This window comes from Arachis hypogaea, chromosome 12 (genome assembly GCF_003086295.3).
Source record: "Arachis hypogaea cultivar Tifrunner chromosome 12, arahy.Tifrunner.gnm2.J5K5, whole genome shotgun sequence".
NCBI classification, from domain to species: domain Eukaryota; kingdom Viridiplantae; phylum Streptophyta; class Magnoliopsida; order Fabales; family Fabaceae; genus Arachis; species Arachis hypogaea.
Genome location: NC_092047.1, coordinates 17,109,916 through 17,130,783, shown reverse-complemented (window position 1 = coordinate 17,130,783; position 20,868 = coordinate 17,109,916). Strand labels below are relative to the sequence as shown.

General features: G+C 30.6%; 2 protein-coding genes and 1 long non-coding RNA gene across 3 annotated transcripts; 2 read left to right on the top strand and 1 right to left on the bottom strand.

The window, feature by feature from the left end:
- The first annotated feature begins 5,087 nt into the window (after positions 1–5,087).
- Positions 5,088–7,476, top strand: LOC112727010 (uncharacterized). Its single transcript, XR_003165538.2, has 3 exons — positions 5,088–5,466; positions 5,570–5,639; positions 7,118–7,476. It is a non-coding gene; the product is annotated as an uncharacterized lncRNA (long non-coding RNA).
- A 5,016-nt stretch (positions 7,477–12,492) lies between these two features.
- On the top strand, positions 12,493–15,573 carry LOC112727008 (uncharacterized). Its single transcript, XM_025776611.3, has 5 exons — positions 12,493–12,812; positions 13,981–14,125; positions 14,228–14,335; positions 14,775–14,849; positions 15,117–15,573. The coding sequence occupies exons 2-5, from the start codon at positions 13,992–13,994 to the stop codon at positions 15,346–15,348; spliced, it is 549 nt and encodes a 182-aa protein (XP_025632396.1). The 5' UTR covers positions 12,493–12,812; positions 13,981–13,991; the 3' UTR covers positions 15,349–15,573.
- Positions 15,574–16,159: 586 nt separating this feature from the next.
- LOC112727007 (1-aminocyclopropane-1-carboxylate oxidase homolog 1) lies at positions 16,160–20,528 on the bottom strand. Its single transcript, XM_025776610.2, has 3 exons — positions 19,840–20,528; positions 17,573–17,894; positions 16,160–16,602 (listed from the first exon to the last, which is right to left on the bottom strand). The coding sequence occupies exons 1-3, from the start codon at positions 20,373–20,375 to the stop codon at positions 16,351–16,353; spliced, it is 1,110 nt and encodes a 369-aa protein (XP_025632395.1). The 5' UTR covers positions 20,376–20,528; the 3' UTR covers positions 16,160–16,350.
- Positions 20,529–20,868: the final 340 nt, after the last annotated feature.

The following is a 20,868-nucleotide window of genomic DNA, read 5'->3' as shown; positions in this document are numbered from 1 at the left end:
GAGCACGATATTCAGCTTCGGTGCTTGATCAAGCAGTGAATGTTTGCTTCTCGGTTTACCATGAAATGAGAAAGTCACCAAGAAACAAACAATAACCAGTAGTAGAACGACGATTAGTAGGATTACCAGCCCAATCAGCATCTGAGTACGTTTGAAGGGTTAAAGATGCATAGGCAGAAAAATGAAGGTAATGAAATAAAGTGCATTTTCTGTAGCGAAAAATGCAAAGAATTGTCGCATAGTGAGTAGTATGAGGAGCCGACATGAACTGGATGAGAATATGAACTGGATAAGCAATGTCTAGTTATGTGGCAGTCAAGTAGCCGAGATCTCCAACTAACTATCGATAAAGAGTAGGATTATCCAAAACTATGCTATCCATAGGAGTAAACTGAACATTAAGCTCAAGAGGAGAAGACTCAGTGTGACTATTTGTAATTCTGACTCGAGCAAGAAGATCCGAAGCATACTTAGATTGAGAGAGATAGATACCATCATCTGCGGATAAGACTGCAAGGCCAAGAAAATAATTGAGGGAACTAAGATCTTTCATCTCAAAAGCGTAGTGAATTGATACTTTAAGATAAGAGATTCCATCAACATCATCTTCAGTAATGATCATGTCATCAACATACAAAAGTAGAAGAACAACCCCACATTCACTTTTACGAATAAAGAGAGCATTCTCATGAGAACTGCAAGTTATACCGAGATTGCATATAGTGGTGTTGAACTTGTCAAACCATTCACGAGGAGCTTGCTTAATACCATAAAGTGTCTTACAAAGGAGATAAATTTTGCTAGAGGGATAAGGATATCCCGGGATGGTTTCATATAGACCTTCTTTTTCAAATTCCCATTAAAAAATACATTCTTTACATCCATCTAACTGAGAGATCATTTTTTAACCGCATCAATGGCAAGGAGAGCGCGAACAAATATGAGACAAGTAACAGGAGCAAAAGTCTCTTCATAATCAATACCATACTCTTGCGTACATCATTGAGAAACTAATCGTGCCTTATAAAAGTCAATAGAACCATCAAAGCGAGTCTTGATCTTGTATACCCATCTACTACCCACAACTTCTTGATAAAAAAGAAGATCAACCAAGTCCTAAGTGTGTGCTTTTTCAAGTGCTTGAATTTCTTTCTGCATTGCTTGCTGCCAATTTGGATTTGAGGAGGCTTCTCGAAATGACTTAGATTTATAGTGATGAATAATAGTAGAAAAAATGATAATCAAGAAGATGAGGAGGTTGATTTCTTACCCAAGAAGAACGAGTGGAGGGCGGAAGGATGACAATAGGAGCAGGAGCATCATCCAATCTGGAATTATCGGGAGATGGAGAAGGCAGGAGAGTAGGAGGCTCGATAGGTTGACTTGAGATAAAACCTATAGTATCATCACTTGGAAAAAGATCAACATCAGAGTTAGTGAAAAATGTTGACTAAGTAGAAAGAATGAATTTAAAAGAGGAGAAACTAGAGAACATGTGATGCTCTTAGAATATAACATGACGAGATATATGAATACCTCGAGAGATAGAATCCCAATAACAATAACTCTTGTGTTCAGTGCCATAACCAAGAAAACAGCTCGACTGAGCCCGAGGTTTAAATTTATTATGTTCATGAGGTTGGAGAAGGATAAAACAGATACAACTAAAAACATGAAGAGAGCTGTAATCTGGAGAAGTATGATAAAGACACTCAAAGAGAGTAGTGTTACCAAAGACAGAAGAAGGGAATCTATTGATAATATGAACATCAATGATAATAGCTTCACCCCAAGTATGCTCAGACATGAAGAAGAAATAAGCATTGCACGAACAGAGTTAAGAATGTGATGGTATTTGCGTTCAACTCTTCCATTTCGTTGAGAGGTACCAGAGTCAAGAAATAAGTATTGCATGAACTGTATGAGACGTGTTCGGTTGCGATAATCTTCATATGCCTTAACATTGGTGGAATATTTAAGAATAGTCTCATAAGAGGTCAATTGATCCCGAATAATTTTTATCTGAGCAAGAAAATAAAAAATCGCTTGTCCACATTCTTGCTTAAGGCTATAAAGCTCCTTAGTAGTTGGTACTGATGGGAGAGGTCAGAAATAGTATAACGTTTTGCCAATTGATCCCATATCTCTTTAACAGTTTCAAAATGGTCAAACTGTAAATGAATGCCTGGAGTAGAAGTATTGCAAAACTAAGTGATAATTTGATGATTTTTACTATTCCAATCTTTCAATTTCTCATAAACTTTTTCTCAACATTCTTCTTGGATTTTGAGGTCCCATCTTTTGATTTTTTTAGCCACAGTTAGTTTAACAGGACAAACAACATCACCAGTCACATAAGGCCATAATTTATGTCTTTTAAGAAATTCTCTCATAACTTTAACCCAGTGAGCATAGTTAGAGCTATTAAGGATAACAAGAATAGGCTAAAAAATATCTATTTTTTCATAATAGCAGGAACCAAGAAAAAAAAAGAAGAGAAAAACTGTAAAATCAGGGTTGAATCGAAAAAACCTCACCAAAAAATTTTAAGAAGGGTCTCACTATATACCACATCGGCAGACACATCAGAAGCCACGTCAGCGATGAAGGACACATGGCAACATTTGAATGGAGGAGGAAAAACAAAACAGTGCTGACTCAGCGGGGCCGACACGCGGGTCAACAAATAGGCCAGTTTGGATCAACACGCGGATCCAGATGCAGGTTGGATGTGGATATGTTGAATGCGCAGGTTGCGACACATGAAGACTTCTACGCCATTGATCTGGCATTGAATCCGACGATGTTGGATGCATCTGGAGAGGAGAAGAAAAGGGCAGCGGCAGGGACTTGCAACGGTGCATCTGGAGGTTTTTGGCGACAAGGTTGGGTTCATTGGACTCGTGACGGCGAGCCGAAAATAGTAGAAAAGGCGGTGACCAAAGTATCGAGAAAGGATAAAAAATCAAGGGCAAAAAATACCGCCAGAAAGAAAAAAACAAAACAGCTATAAAGTAATTTTCATAGAGAAAAAAAAAATCTATGCTATTGATACCATGTTAGAATCAAGAGAGTAATCTAAAGAAGGTATTTTTGTGTATTATTCAGTGTGTTGCCAAAGATACAATGTACAATGATATATATATATAGGTGCTAGTGGAATCAAAACAGTAAAAGATTAATATCCTATAATAAATAAACAAATATGCTAAATAAATATAAATAATTTGAATGGATCTTAATTGATCCTAATTATACTCTAACAATGTGCACCCTACACTCCACAGCCGTAGAAGCAAGACACTTATTAACTAATGTACTCAACTATGCATTAGGTTAGCAATGGCTATGAAAAAACTGCTTCGGATCTTTAATATTCAGTCTTTGGATACGGCTTTATATATATAGAGAGTAGATGTATATATTCTCGTCTCGTCTCATCTCATCTGGAAGTCTCAATTGAAATTTGATTGATTTTTTTGTCTAAGGTAGAAAAATATTCATTAAAATAGCAAAATGAATACAATAAATTGTTGGGTCCTATCTTGGACATCAAAAGCCAGATTTAGAGTTGGGGGGTTTTCCAAAATATCTTTATGACTAAGGAAAGAGATTAATAAAACAATTGAGGAGAAAAAAAAATGAAAAAAGAAGAGAAAAGGAAAAAGTCACGCTAAGTCCTCATTCTTGTTAGGATGAGTACTATTATTTTTTTTGTAACGAGTACAACTAAATTTTAATAACAATTATTAAATTAAATATTGTTAGGATGAATATTATAAAAATTTGTAATATACTCGTTACTAACCTATCACATAATAAAAAATTTTAAACTTTATAAAATGTAATTTTTTTCATAGACTCGTATTATTGAAGTAATTGAATTCGATTTTGCATTAGCTTCATATAGATATAATTGTTGATATATTAAAATAATTGCATGGATTAGATTTATGCTATAGAATTCACGTTCAACTAATATTTATAATTTTTTTATATTTTTGTAGTATATTTTTTATATTATATAGTATTTTTTAAATATTTTTGACAAATATTTCACTAATATTTTTTCTAATATTTTTGGCAAATATTCCATAATTCAAATCAGCAAGCTTCGAATTACTATGAGTTAATATACCGGGTACTAGTTCGAATCAGTGTAATTCGAACTAGTATGTGAGTTTGTATGTGTAATTCGAATTAGGATGATTCGAATTAGTGTTTTGATGCGTGCGTGTAATTCGAATCAGTATTGTGAATATGTAGTTTGAATTAGACTAATTCAAACTATATAAAAATTTGCTCTTGGTGAATCCTGTAGGCCTGTAACGTTTTTTTTTTTTTGTTGAATCATGTAAATTTATTCAATGCATGATTTATATGGGTAATTTGTCCTCTCTTTCTAGTCACAAATAATAAAAAAAAAATAAGAACATCTATCAATTTATACAAAGTATTAAATTGCAAAACAGGAGTATATAAAGCGAATCTAATAAAAATTAAATGACAAAAGATGAATGTAGAAGTAACATTTTGACCAAAACAAAAACAAAAACAAAATCTTTTTACCTCTTAAGTATGGGTTAAGTACATTTTAGATACATGTAGATAAATATTTAATAAAATCAAAGTTTTGGTTTATACAAAAACATGTTTTGAAAAAAATTTTGCTTTATAATTTTTAAAATTAATGAATATTAATTTAAAAGTAGAAAAAAATTGAATATAAATTATATTATTAAAATCTGTTTATATTATTATTTTTCATAAGCTTTTTTTTGTACCCAAATCTAACCTATTTAAAAGTTAGACAAATTTACAAACCAACGTGAAAAGTCTATTCGTGATATAACTCAAAATTATAAATTTAAAAAATTTAAATTAATATTAAATACATTCTAAAATTTAGAATTTAAATTTTGTAAAACATAATTCATTTATATATCAATCGCAAGTCATATATTATAATCACAATTATAATCCATAATTCATTCTGGGAATTTTTTTTTTCCAAAGAATGAATTTCATTAGAGAAACTAGTTGGTCCATAATGGACTATAAGCAAAAGGATATTTTGGACTATGGCAATAGAAAAGTAAAACAACAATTGGAAATTGAAGAAAAGTAAAGGTAAAGTTGATATGACATATGAGAGTTTCACGCTTCATGTAAGAGACGTATCTCCTCAGTCATGCGGCAAGCTTCTTCAGCTATTTCCACCGGTAATCGTCGATGATTCTCAAAGACAGCAGCATTCCTTGCTCTCCAGATGCACCAGACAAGGTTCGCAGCAAGCTCCTTCTTCCTTCGAGATTCAAAGACTCCATTAAAAATAACCACCATCTCCATGGCTCCATAGCTTGATTCAGTAGCGGAAGTCCTACAAGATCCCATGCTTCAACCACGCTTTCACATCCCCACAGGCAATGGTGTACCGATTCCTCCATAGCATCACAAATCAGACAGGTAGGGTTTATGTTTTGAAATCTTGAATTAAGATTTCCTTCATCGGGATCCCTTCATGTAAAGTCTTTCACAAAATATTCTTAACTTTGGGGGTATTTTTCAGGTTCCAAAACTGGAACACTACTTCATATCCCGAAGCCACCGAATATTCTCCAGATTTCTCTTTTTACCAGGTAATTTTATCTTCACCTTGTTGTATAGGAGTTTCTAGTATTGCTCCGGAAGTCCCCAGAGTTGAATCCAAACAGGGACAAGAGAGAATTCCTCTTCTATGATCTGTTATGTGCTCTGTTATGCCCAAATAGAACCTTAATTTTCTTATGTGTGATTAAACGTTGATACTAAGAATGAACTAATTAACATTCTGGAGCCCTATTTTTTTTCTGGTTTGCTTGTCATTTGAGCCTAATTAAAAGATAGGGTATGGGTGGAGGAAGGCCTTAGTTTGCTTCTGTTATGCTTGCAATTTAGGTTCACTGATCTATCTTCATTAAGCACAATGTATAAGTGCCATGCATATGATAGCTTGCAGTTCTTGATTTTTCATTTGATCATTTTCGAATCTTGAACATACCACGTTTCAAATGCCTAACAGCTTGTAATATGTGCACTGTGTAAAACGATTTGTGCATTTTTATAGGCTATTTTTCTTAAAATTGCTTGCATATTTGGTGTTGCAAGATTTGCCATTATAGGTAGAAGATGATGATAGGTGTAATCCATTATATAGAACAAGCAATTGAAGGAGTTCTATTAGAACCTTAGATTTTATTGTTGTAGGCAAAATCATTATAAAAAAAAATAATGTCCATTGGAAAATAATATAATTTACCATCGGCTACTGTTGAGGGGTAGTCATTGAAGTTTTTCTTGATTTGGACCGTGAAAAATTGTTGGTCCAGATTACAGAGTATGATGGTTGTATAAACTCAGTTACATCATAAAATTTCATTCTTTTTTTCAAATTTCCCGGTTAATTAAGTCTGTTGTAGCATGCAATGTTGTTACGTTTAACAATTAAGGATGGTTTACAGTGGAAATTAACCATGTGTCTATATCTATCTTGAATGATTTGAAATAAATTGAAACAAATTAGTTAAAAGAACAAATATGAATTCTTCTACTGTTTTATTTAACTCACAGAATCAGTTAAGTTGTACATCTTTCAGAGAATTTAATTCATAACAAATGTTTCAAAACAATGCAAACCATCAAACTGTGGTGCCACACTTGGTTTCCTACTGGCCTTGGTTTGTTCTTCCACTACTCTTGTTGTAGATATTGTTTCTTGATTAGATGCTGAAATCTCTCTTGCAAGTTTCTGCGTTCATAGAAACCTTATGTTACTTTTTGGAATTATATAACACTTTATATGAACAAAAATAAATACATATCTTTTTCTTTTACCTTGTTCATAACAAATGTTTCAAAACAATGCAAACCATCAAACTGTGGTGCCACACTTGGTTCTCTAATGGCCTTGGTTTGTTCTTCCACCACTCTTGTTGTAGATATTGTTTCCTGATTAGATGCTGAAATTCTTCTTGCATGTTCCTGCGTTCATAGAAACTTTGATGTTACTTTTTGGAATTATATAACATTTTATATGAATATAAATAATAGATATCTTTTTCTTACCTTCGCATTATAGAAGAAGAATCCAACTCCGGCAGCTACGGCAGGGAGAGATGCATAAATCTTTCGCATGGCCATTGGTGTAACGATAGATTGATAGGAAAGAATAAGAGCCTTGTGAAGACTATATATATATATATATGAGTCCAGAGAAAATATTACGAAGATCAGATACTTTGTTAATGATGGGAATTTGGGAAGCAAACAATGGTTTATAAAGGGACGGAACGGGTAAAAAAAAGAGAAAGCATAGTGTTTTATCTTATCTTATTTTAATTTAATTCAATCAAAACAGTCTAATATATTATACTGGTTGTGGAAAGGAATTAAATTTAAAAGTGTTCCAAAAACAAATAAAAGATTTGTTCTGTTTTATTGATATTGTAATACATTAGTAATATAGGTTATTTTTATTTTTAAGTTTAAATTTTCTGAATTTAAAAACATTTTTTCAAATCAACTTTTTTTTATCAAAATTTATGATATGTCAAAATACGAACGAAATAGAGTAATTTTTTTTATCTTTTTTATAATATATCTAAGAAATTTTTAAATAGTTATTATTTTTATAAATCAATTCTGAAAAGTATAAATTTAAATTATGATTTTAAAAAACAGTTCAGTTAAAATCTAAAATGATATATATTTAATCAAAATATTCGTAGATAATATTTTTTATTTGATAGTGGTAAAAAAATTTTATTCTTATACTCTTAAATATAATTTAATAATAGTATAAATCTTTTTGTCGTTTTGTTAAAGATAATATCATTCTTTTTTACTAAAGATAACATTAATTTTAGTCCAACAAAATCAAAGTCAAAATTAAGTTAAAATGGAAAATTAATTTGTATCAAATCTAATCAAAAGCAACTAATTTATCTATATCAATTTAACTTTTCCTTAATTGTATCTACCGTTATTTTAAAGTAAATCCAAAATCTCTTTTTAAACCATAAACATGGTTAAGGAAAAAAAAATCAAACCTGACTTTTGATTAACTAGAAATTTGAATTAAGATATTAAACCAAATTAATCTTAAATAATAAAATTAATTATTAACAAGTTACAAAACTAATAAACCGATCATAAAAATAAAATTTAATTTAAAAAATAATTAATTTTTTTAATTAAATTAAACTGATTTTAAATAGCTTTTTCCTTTAAAACGGGTTCTTTACCTTTGAAACTGATTTTTCCTTTAAAAATTAATTAGTATCTATCTAAATAGATTTCTCAGTAATTTTGCATCGAATATTTTTGTTTTCAAAAAAATTTTATTACGTATTTTTGAACTTTACGTAAATAAGACATATAAGTTTTCTATCTTAGCATGATCCATTATTTTTAATTAGACAAATAGGTCTTCAAAAATGTGACAGAATGACCTATATATCTTATTTTTTGTAAAATTTAGTGATCTAAACGTAATAAAATTTTTTTGGAGACGAAAACGTTCGATGTAAAATTTCCAAGGGACCTATTTAGATATATACTCATGTTCATACCTGACCCAACACTAAGGCTCAAGTCTAAATAAAAGGCCTAATCCAAGGATTAGCCTTCACTCGACATCGACCTCCTCACAAGATATTAGCTCCAACACAGACTTGCTTTAAGGAAGTCGAGATCGAAAGATCAGCTGGCAGATAACCCTTATTCAAATAAGTAACTGCCCCTAAAATCTCTCAACCCACTTCCAGGAGTCATATCTCAACTTCCCTAAGATAAAGAGACGGTTATCCACCTAAAAAGGTGGAAGTAGGGCTGTCAAATGGGCCAGCCCAGCCCATTTAAGCCCACTTTGTTTGCAGGCCTAAATTTTATAGCCCAGACCGTTTATGGCCAGTCCAACGGGTTAAATGGGCTGGCCCGTTTATTTGTTGAAATTTTTTTTTTGAAATATTTTTGAAAAAAAAAAAAACTAAAAAAGTCCAATTTTGAGGAGAAAAACTGGTGTATATATTTGGACAAAAAAATTCTGTTTAACACAAATAAAATTAAAGTTCTAGTAAACAAATAAATACATTTGATTTGAGTAATTATTATGCTCTAAATTTGTTCTTTTAACTCAAAATAGAACCACATTCACATCCAATTAGTGATTCCATATTTCTAATTCTAATATTCTAATTAAAGTGGTATTTATAATTCTCCTCATATAGTTAACAGAGTATTATAAACCAACATAGCAACATTATAATTCTACCAACAAGCCACACAAAGGTGAAAATAAAGTATTTAACAGATTACACGACATGCAAATATTTTACAAAAATAGCAAGCAATGTAATCCCCAAAATCTTTTATCCAATCCACCAAATTAGTCAACACCTGCAATAGAAAGAAAAATAAATAATCAAATAAAAGTTAGTGACTTAGTGGCAGAAAAAGAATTTCAATAGAATTGAATTAAAAAATGCATGGTTTGAAACAATTAGACAATACTAATAAAATACCGGACATCATATTAATTGAATCCACTTTATCTTTATAATGTTCTTTGTCACTTTCATTTTGACACTCAAATTCGACATCTACAATTTAAAGTTAGTTAGTACTTAGTAGAAAACTAAATAAATACAATATACAAGTCATTCATTATTTATTGCCAATAGAAATTAACAAAATAAATTTAAAAAGTGAATTACCATCATCTTCAAATCCATGTATCCAATTACGAGCACAACTAAGAGCTTGCACATTTATCCAAAATAGAATTTCTATACTTATTTAGGACATGTCCACTAATGGAAAAGGCCGATTTTGAAACTACCGTAGTTATTGAAATACTAAGCACATCACAAGTCATGGAAGCTAAATCAGAAAAGCGATGGGTTTGAGACCTCCAATATTGCAAGACATTTATTTTAGAGTTTATATCAAGAGTTGATTCTTCCAAATAGATATCTAAAGAAGACTTTTTTTGTGAAGCATTAGTTTAAAAATTTATATTTCTCAACTCCTACAATATTAAAAAAAAATAATAAAACAATTAAGAAAGTAACATATTGACAGAAACATATAAAAGAAAATTATATTAACATAATGCACAACAGAAATAAAACTTACATCAGACACATCAAATGAAAGTGAATCATCTTCTCTAGAAGTTGGAATTCTTATTTGACCACCATAAGCATTAGAAGAGGCATTATGTGACAAAGTTTCTGAATATGCTTCAAACAACAAATACAGCTTTTTCTTGATGGTGGTCAATTTCTCATTAGCAGTACATGGATCCACTTTATTCAAACAATATTCCAAAACATGAAATTTCATTCGAGGATCGAGAATAGCTCGAGAAAATTATGGAATAATCGCACCAATACTTATCAAATTTGGCTTTCATTGGTTGCACCATTTTTCTTATGACCTCATCCTCACTAATGGAGTATTCTATAAGCAAACACTCAATTTTCCAAATCTGCATAAAATATAAATTTGAAGTAGAAATAAGAGTGACCAGACATCAAGGTAGTAATTTTATAAAATGGATTCAGAAATTTACAGATTTCTCTTCCTCTTTTCCACTCTTCTTTCGACGGAAAATCTTTAAAATTGTTATTCTTCAAAGAGAGTCTAACAAAACCACGCTCACATCTCAAAGCACTCTCCAACATCAAGAAAGTAGAATTCCATCTAGTAGGCACATCTAAGTTCACTCTAATGTCAGAAATTTTAAGTGACTTAAGAACATCTCTAAATTGGATAGCTCGTGCCTCCGATGCTCTCACATACTTGATACTCTCTCTGATATTATGAAAAGTAGAACTAGCAACCTTCAACCCATCTTGAACTATCAAGTTTAAGATATGAGCACAACACCTCACATGGAAAAAGTCCTCATTACACAATAACCCATCACTTAAAAGGAGGTTTCGCTTGAGTAAAGTTTGCATGCTATCATTAGATGAAGTATTGTCTAAGGTTATTGAAAATATTTTTTTCTCTATTCTCCATTCAGATAACAACTCAAGCACTTTATTTGCTAATTGATGTTCCGTATGCTCTGGGTTGTTCTTGTTTGTTCTGGGTTGATTAACTGTTACTGGCTTGTTCTTATTTATTCTGGATTGATTTACTGGCTTGTTCTTGTTTGTTCTTGGTTGATTAACTGGCTTGTTCTTGTTTGTTCTGGGTTGATCAACTGTTACTGGCTTACTGATTGATGATAAATTGATACCGATAAATTGTTACTGGTTTGTTCGTGCTTTTATTTTTTTCTGTTGTTAAATTTTGTTAAAGTTTTTTTATGATAAATTTTGTTCTCATTGCCTGAATAGTTGTAATTTAAGTTGATGCTTAATACTCTTATTGTATCACATAGCTCACTACTAGTGCCTGTTGTTCGTGTTTGTTTTTTAGTTCAGAAATTATCAAATTATATTGATTATTGAATGGCTCTCTGCTCATTAGTGCTATGCTGTGTTGTACTTTGATTTGTGTCTTCTTCGCTGTTATGTTGTATTTTTTTGGCTCTCTGCTGTTTACATTAAGTCAATTAAAACTATGCTTTTGGGCTTAATTGTGCTTAGATTGTTAAGTTAATTAGTTAATTCAGCATATGTTCCGTGGTGCTGTTGTTGTGCTGATGTTTTGTGATTTGTGATTTCTTTGCGTAGTGATGTGTTGTTGGAAACTGAATTGCTGCTGTTTTGTGTGTTTGTGTTTGTTTTACTGTTTTGTGATTTAATTATGCTTAGATGGTGACTGTCTTCATGATTATTTATTTCAGTTATGTAGGATTTTGTGATTTCTTTGCATAGTGATGTGCTGCTAGAGATTGAATTGCTGCTGTTTTGTGACTTAATTATGCCTAGATGGTAACTGTCTTCATAATTTATTGATTTCAGTTATGTAGGATTGTGTTTTTTTGTATAGTGATGTGCTACTGAAAACTGGATTGCTGTTGTTTTGTGTTTGTGTTTTGCTGTTTTTGTGACTTAGTTATACTTACATGGTGACGATCTTCGTGATGTATTGATTTTAGCTATACAGTATTTTGTGATTTCTTTGCGTAGTGATGTGCTGTTGGAGACTGAATTGCTGCTATTTTGTTTGTGTATTTCAATTTTGAATTTGTACTTGACGATGGTTGATGACATCTGTGTAGTGTTTTAAATTTAAAAGACATCTTAAGATTTATATTAGATTAAAATTATGTTTTAAGATATTTATTTACAAGTTATTTATTATTTTATTATAACATTTTTTTTAGTTAGACCACAATTGAATCGATTGGACCAATAAATCAATAATTAGAGTGGTTCAATATTTGGTTCGGTTTTCAGAACTTTGGATTGAAATTAAACCACTCTCCGAACTGTTGTTTAAGCATCAGACGCGAAAAGAATCTATCTGACTTATCCGGGTTTTAGAAAAAAATTTGGCGACCCGGCCGGTTTTCATAACCCGGACCGGGTCAGGCTTAATTTGTCTAAAAAACATTTGAAAACCACGTCGTTTTCTATTAAAGGAAAGCCAAAACCCTAATCGGCTGAGCGAACGTCTCCTTCCTCTTCCTTCTCGCACCAACGAGGCCACCCCTCAGTGTCTCAGTCTCGTCACTCTCTCATCTCTCTCACTGTCGCTCTCGCACTCAACATCTCTCGTCTCCGGTCTCTCTCACTGCCTCCAATCTCGCACTCAAGCTCGTCGCTGTCGTCTTCTTGCTTCGAGCCTCGCCTCAGCAGCTGGTCCCCGATTTGGTGAGTTCCAACAAACTCACATGTTCTTTCTGGCTCAATTTTGTTGCTGTAATTCATCTCTACACCTTGATTTTGTTGCTCAAAGTTGAGTTTGTTGCTGAAAATCATCACCGAGTTGAATTTGTTACTGGTTATCATCACTGAAGCTTGAATATGATGTTGTCACTTAGCTATTTTTTTTTTTTTTTTTGTATCTGTGAATCATCTTTTGAGCTAATTCTTTTGTTGCTGAAAATTATCATAGTTGAATTTGTTGTTGAAAATGTGATTCATTCTCTCTGCAACTCAGAATAAAATTGTTAAGTTAAATTGTTGTTCCCATGCCCTCTGTTTGTTTGTTTGTTTTTTTTTTTTTCTAGAATTTTAAAAATGTCTTCATCACAACTCAGTTGCTATTACGAATTATTCTTGGTATTGATTTGTGAAAAATACACAAATGTAGATATAGATGCAAATCAAAATGAAGGAAATGTTGGTCAAGCTTCAAATTTGTCCTATGAAGATATAGATGCCGACTTTGAGATCACTCTTTGAATCTGATTTATTGATTGTGTTATTTTTTGCTCTCTCTTTTGTTCATTTAAATTGAGAAAGTATTTTGTACTAGTGACTAGTTTATTATCTTTTTTTGCATCATTAATTATGTTTAAAAATTGATACTTGATTGCTTGCTTTCCTTGAAATTGCTTGCTTTACTTGATTACTCAATAAAACGATTTGTGCATTTTTATAGGCTATTTCCCTTGAAATTGCTTGCTTTCCTTTGATCAGCTGTTGCACTAAATTTGGACCTTAACCACATAATTCAAAATTGTCATAATTTTATGAAGGAAATTGTCAAAGTGTTATAGTTGTGGCTTGATTTTCACTTGGTATAGTTGTGGCCTATAAATGATAAAGTTTCATCGGGTCAGGCCGGTTAGGGTTCAAAAATAGACCTGTGGATATTTAAGGCTGTTGGGCTAGAATAAATTCGGTTTCACCCAGGACATGGCACCCCTACATGGTGCCAAGTGAGGTTCCAATTTTCTCTTCATCGTTTCCAAGTGTGGACAAGAATCTAATTTGTTTACTACTGTTAATATTTGCAATTTACTTGATATTGTATATTATTAGTATTATCTTTTGTTTTATTTGATATGTGTCTATGTGACTGTAATGATGACAGCGTGATAAATAATGAGGAAGCTAAGGTTTCATGAGAAGAAGCTACTGAAGAAGGTTAACTTCTTGGAATGGAAGAGAGAAGGTGGTCGCAGAGAGAACCAAGTTATGCAGCGTTACCATCTTACTGGACGCGATGATTACAAAAAGTATTAACTAACTATTATTGTGCACATTCGAATTATATGTTATGTCGTATATCATATCATAAGAATCTAACACGTTTTATGCAATTCTGGAAATATGAATAGATATTCGAGCATATGCGGCATGATTCAGAAGTTGGTAAATATATTGAAGCAAATGGACCCCAAGGACCCTTTCCGTGTCGACATGACTGATAAGCTCTTGGAAAAGCTGTAAGTAAATTCATTCGTGGAAGACTAAATGATTAATCCCCTTCGATTTCTTGATTTCAGGTTTTGTACATATGCTCTGACTAATGACTATCGTGTTTTTTCATTTTGAAATAGTTATAAACTTCAATTTCGTTCTAAAATTCATCTAGTTTATTCTTGGTTTTTGCAATTTCCTTTGAATTGGACTTATTTAGATGGAAATTATAAATGAATTATGAGATCATATATTGTTGAAATTGGTGTTTGAATAACCCTTCATTCTCCTAATGGCCAGGGTTTTCCTATATTTTTTACAAGTTTGTGTAAATTATTTGAGATTTTAATTTAAACCAAGAACATGTATGCCTTACATTTTTCAAAGATTGTCACAATTTAGGGTCACTTTCCTTTTTGTCTGTTCTAATCTTTCCTTAATTTCCCCCTCTTGTTTTGATAACAGTTACAACTGTGGTGTGATTCCAACCAGGCAAAGCATCACATTATGTGAACGTATAACTGTGTCATCCTTCTGCAGGTAAGAAAACTACGCTGCATTTGTTACTTAAGATGAAAAATTTAATTATTGATTTTATTTGTTAGCACTTCGAACATAAGGTTCTGACTAGATAGCGAGTGAAACATGTGACATGTATTTGTTAACACTCGAAATTATGTGTTAGCCTGATAAACTTGCTACTGTTTCATACACCTAATGCTGTCATGGCATCGAGAATTCCTAGTTGCATTTATATATGCTACTATAAATGAAAAATTGAGTATAAAATTTTCCGATTTTGGGCAGACGCAGGCTTGCAACTGTTTTGGTGCGACTAAAATTCGCAGAATATCTGAAAGAAGCTGTGACATACATTGAGCAGGGGCATATACGAGTTGGTCCGGAGACAGTTACGGATCCAGCTTTCCATGTGACTAGAAATATGGAAGACTTCATTACATGGGTGGATTCGTCGAAGATCAAGAGAAAGGTGCTGCAGTACAACGATAAGTTGGATGACTATGATTTAATGAATTAAGTATATAGTTTTGATAGAGTCAAATACACAATGGGTTTTTGTTCTTGATTCTAGTTTGAGCAGGCATTCTTTTCCCTTTAATGTCTTAAATGCTATATAGAAACCCAGAGAAATCTTGACCATCATACTAGGAATTTAGTAAATGATTGTGACATTAGTATACTGCTATATTTCGAATATGTATTTTCATTTTCTGCAATCAGTAGATGGTTATCTTTCATAATACTTCGATGCTCTCAATTCTCAAATGATAGCGTTACATGCTTGCAATAATTTTACCTTTATATTAATAACTGTTCAATTGTAATTTAATAACCTTAAAGACAAATGTTAGTGTTTGAATGCTATCTACAAATATTCTATAAATATTGTCATCTCAGGTTCAATTCATGCTAGAAATTTTACAGGTTATAGGATGTGGTTTCCTAACGATTCTTTATATTACAAGTTATTTGCTGTAGTTTCCAGACCAAATAATAATAATAATAATAATAATAATAATAATAATAATTATTATTATTATTATTATTATTATTATTATTATACATCAAAATTAATTTTATAGAAGTTGGACCAAACATAACTTTTTGTCTCATTAGATAAGATCATTTGTTTAGATCAAATGATACACCAAATTGTTCTTAACACTACTAGCATAAGACAACAAAAATTAATCCATTGTGGATCTAAGTTCTATTTAAGGATTTGTACAAAATGGTATTCAAATTCTCACACTTAAGAAGCGAACAAGTGAATTAACCACTATAGAAAAACAAATATACTCTTAAAAAGACTTGTTGACAACATGACATTATAACATCATAATATTTATTTTTTTGTCAAGATGGATTAAATAACTCTCAATCTTAGCCATTACAAACTCACACATATTTAGGTGCGGCATATTAAGAGGTACCATATATTGTAACAAAACCAAAATCTCAGATGCAACATCATAACATTATCACCATTTTTTCCATAGTTAATGATGAACATTAATTTTTACACCCTAAAATAAGGGAGTGCCTTATTGCCATCTAACCCTTTGGACCTATAATAACCGAGATATTCATTTGAAGAGGTCTTCTTGTATTTAGATGGGCTTTGATTGGATGTGAAAGCCTCTATAGGCCCATATTGTTTGTTTCTATGTGTAGCACTTGGATAAATATGACATGCTGCTGAGGCCCTAGGCCCAATTCTTCTAGCCAGCACTCTGTGCTCAACACTCTTGAACTTGTCATTAGTGATAAGCTGCCAAAAAATGTAAAATAGAATAAGTTTCTTTATGGTATGTACGGATGTACCAACAAAAAAAATATACCTTTATGGCATTGCTAATGCTAGATTCTTAACCATTTAACTCACTCAGAAGACCTCTCTATTCATTTAAAAAAAAAAGTAATGTATACTTAGAATGGTCATATCACGTATTCAATTTAAAGGTCTTTGATAACTGGTTTTTCTTTTTTTTTTTTTTTGTGTGTCTATTTGATTACTTTGGTTAAGTGAAATAAAAGATAGGAGTTTCATGTTACTAAAAATTATTTGACTTGAACAATTTTAAGTTGTTTAAATAACATTTCTCTATATATAATGCTAGAAATTTAGGAAAAACAAAAATAATTGGCAAATAAAATAAAATGAAAATAATTTAGGATCTATTTTTTTTGGAAGGAATAACGACAATAAGAAATAAAAATTGAAAATAGAATTTTATTTTTATTTTTATTTTTTCACAAAGTCCTCCAAAAATAAAACCAAATAGGCCTTTATTATTATTCATTTCACACATTTAATAATAAATCCTTGTTAACTGTCCTTAAGAGTAATTTCCCAATTCTAAATATGACAATAGAGCACCCATTCTTTATGAAAAAACAAAAAGAAATTATAATAATTTCATATATTTCGATTTTATTAGACGAACTAGTCCTATATTAGATTGTTCTTCTATATAGAGGGACTAATCTAAAAAAAAAAAAAAAAAAAAATTAGAAACCGTTATGTTATTACTTATTGTTATATAGAGACAATAACTGATTTGTTTAGTTTAACTTAACCAAAATTTGTCATGAGAATTAATATGGCTAATAAAAAATGTTAGAGACTGATTTGATAATTAAAATTTATTATAATCTAAATTGTCCGACAAAAATCTTTTTTTGAGATTAATTTGGGATATTAGGTACATTTATTTGTAGCACAAGAAAAAATGATGTACCTGCATAAAGTCACCAATATTTGCAACCAATGCTCCATGAATGGGGGTTATATCAACCCATTGGTCTTGGTGAAGAACTTGGAGGCCACCTATGAAATCTTGAAGGAGAATTGTTAGGGAAGATGGATCTGAATGCTTGCTAGTTCCTATTGTGAGTTCTGGTTCTGGACATGGTGGATAGTAATGGCACACCATTGTTTCACTTTTCATGCACTCTATGCTTGAAAGATAGTCTCTCCTTAACCCTAATGCTTCTGAGAGTAATTCTGATAAATTCTCCCTTAATTTGCTAACATGTTCCATGTATTTGCTCACTACATTCCTATAAGAAAAAGAAAATTAAAATGATATTTATTCACAAAAAATTTACCATAATATTAGGGTGGCAAAAAAAAAAAAAACAGTCAGAATTTGTCTTTTTTAGCATTCATTAATTATCATAACAATTAATAAATGCTAAATAAGACATGTTATGACTGTTTTTAACTGATTTTCTTTGGTTACCAAGTATTTTCGAAAATTTATTAGTCCATGGATGATACTAATTATAATCTAAAAACAAAAATGAGAAGAAAAATTATTTAGAAATTAACTTTTAGATAATATTAGCAAATTTTTTTAATTATAAAAATTCTTATTTTTTTGAGAATTTAAAATTTAAGTTTTATAATTTAGGATGTAGGATTAAGAGTTATGATTTATGATTTAAAATTTAAAATAAATAAAATAACTTTAAAAAATTAGTTAATGTTGGTTGAAAAAATTAACTCCCTAATATTACTTAAATGAGAATTAAGGTATTAAAATATTAGAATTATATCAAAATTTAGGGACAATAAAATAAGTGTATTAACATATTGAATGATAGTTTGATGTAAAAAGAAACCCCTTCGTTTTATAGTTTTCGTCTTTTAAGGTTACACATGAACTAGGATTAAAAAAAGATTGTGTATAATATATAATATGTTTTCTTTCAGTCATTAGGGCACTTTTTCAACTAAATTTAAAAGGAAAAAAAAAATTACTCTAACTTTCTTTGAGGTTACACGATATGATTTTATTATTATACATGACATCCATTGCCCATTGCTTTGAAATACCATTATATTAACTTTTCATAAGATTCAAAAAGTACTACACATTTGATATCTTGATTTTTCTTAAGAAAAAAGAAATTAACGTGATACCAACCTCTCTTATAAGCATACTACGCATTTTAATAATTTTTATAGCCACCTATATATAATTATATATCTTTATTGAGGAAGTATTGGGAGCCAATGGAATAGTATAGGAATGTTCGATTCAGTAGGATATCAAATGTTTATTATCCCTATTATTTGGATGATTATTCTGGATAGTATGATTATATTGTGTTTGAGAAATTAGTAGTATTTTATCCTAAATGTTCATTTTTTAATTCATATTGGGCCAAATAAATAGCCCATTATACACATTGTACAAATACTCCATTAGCTCTCTAGCAGGGCTCATCTTTATTATATGATACAAGAACACAAAACCAACTATAGTTAAGTAGTTAGAGATTGTGTACAAGATTCATAATCTAAACATATTGTATTCAACTCTCCACAAGTTATATTTTGGAATTATTATTAGCACTCCATGTAGTTTAACTAAAGTTGACCAAATTCCTTAAAAGAAATCAAGGTAAACATGACAAATAAAAGTTTACTAAATGCAATGAAGAGTATTAATATGTTTAAAAAAAATGAGTGGAGTGTTTTTTAAAAATTAACTTGTTATTATTAAAAGTAAAATATTATAAATTCTAAATCTAAACCATTGATATAAAATATAAGAGTTTATTTATCTTATGGCCACATGTTAAGTTTACAAATTAAAAAAGTTTTCATTGAAAATATATAAAATTTAAGCTTTTAATGCATTTGTTTTATCGATAATATTAGGGAGGCAAAAAAAAGTTAGAATTTATTTTATTTAGCATTCATTAATTATTTTAAGTAAATTCTGATTGTTTTTTACTATTTTTTTTTCTATTACTAAATATTTTCGTTATTTTACATTCGTTAAATGAAAACAGTTAAAACTTTTTACTAACAGTAAGCTTATCATGTGTTCTCAGGGCATATGTTAGCTAAACCCAAAATATAATAAGTGAAGATATAGATTTGTTTAATTAACAAGAAATGCAACACCTTTTTACTTAATAAAAAATGTTTAAAAAATAAACCAAATATAATACCACATGAGCTTAAGATCAAATAAATATAAATAAAGAGTACCTGCATATTAGAGGATAGTCCTGAGGCTTAAGAGGACCATCTTGAAAATCAAAAGCAATGGTATCCCTCCAATTTGCTGCTTTAGAAACAAAGAGATCACCATTGCAATAAAACCTCACCTTCACCTTATGATCCCTTGAATACCACTCTTTCTTGACCTCACTAGGTTGCTCATGGAATTCTCTTATCACATTCAACAATTCATCCATCACACTAATTGGGACCCCATGATTCACCATTTGGAAAAAACCCCACTTTGATGATGCTTCTTTTATCTCACTCACTATGTTAGACCTTCTAATTATCCCATCATCATTATCATCATCATAGCCTTTAAGATCTATCACAGGAACATTGAGGCATAATGATGATGATGATGATGGGTTTTGTAGAGTCTCTTCTAAATGTATGAGGAATCTTGGCACTTTCATTACACCAGAATCTAATAGACCTTTGACACCAAGTTTGGTATCATCAAATTTCTTTATTTCCTTAGCTCTATCATATTGAACATCATCATCATCAAAGGAAGACATAGTTTTTTTTTTTTTTTTTTATTATTGGGAGATAATTACTAGTAAGTGTAGTAAGGTTGTTACTTGATACAAATTTGAAACTTTGGTGGCCATTAAATAGAGAATGACACAAGATGCCAAACATCGAATGTAGTCAAGGTAAAAAGAAAAAACAAATAGTACTAACAATATAAATATTTAAATGGCAAATCAGATGCTTTTATTATATATATATATTAAAAAATAATGAGGCTTATCATTAAGAATTAGATGCACTAGTAAATTTGTTGCACAAATAATAGGCCAAGTTCTTTGGAATTTAAAGGGCTTCAATTCTTAATTGGGAGAAAGTTATTTTTTTTATCTCATAGCAATTGTACGAATATTTTTAAAGATTAAAAGAAAAAAGAATTTGGCTCTAAACTATTAGATTAACCTCTTCTTTTTATTTTTTTAATTGCTAAAAAAAATTGTCAAAGACTAACTTATTCAAAGAATTTTATATAAATAACTT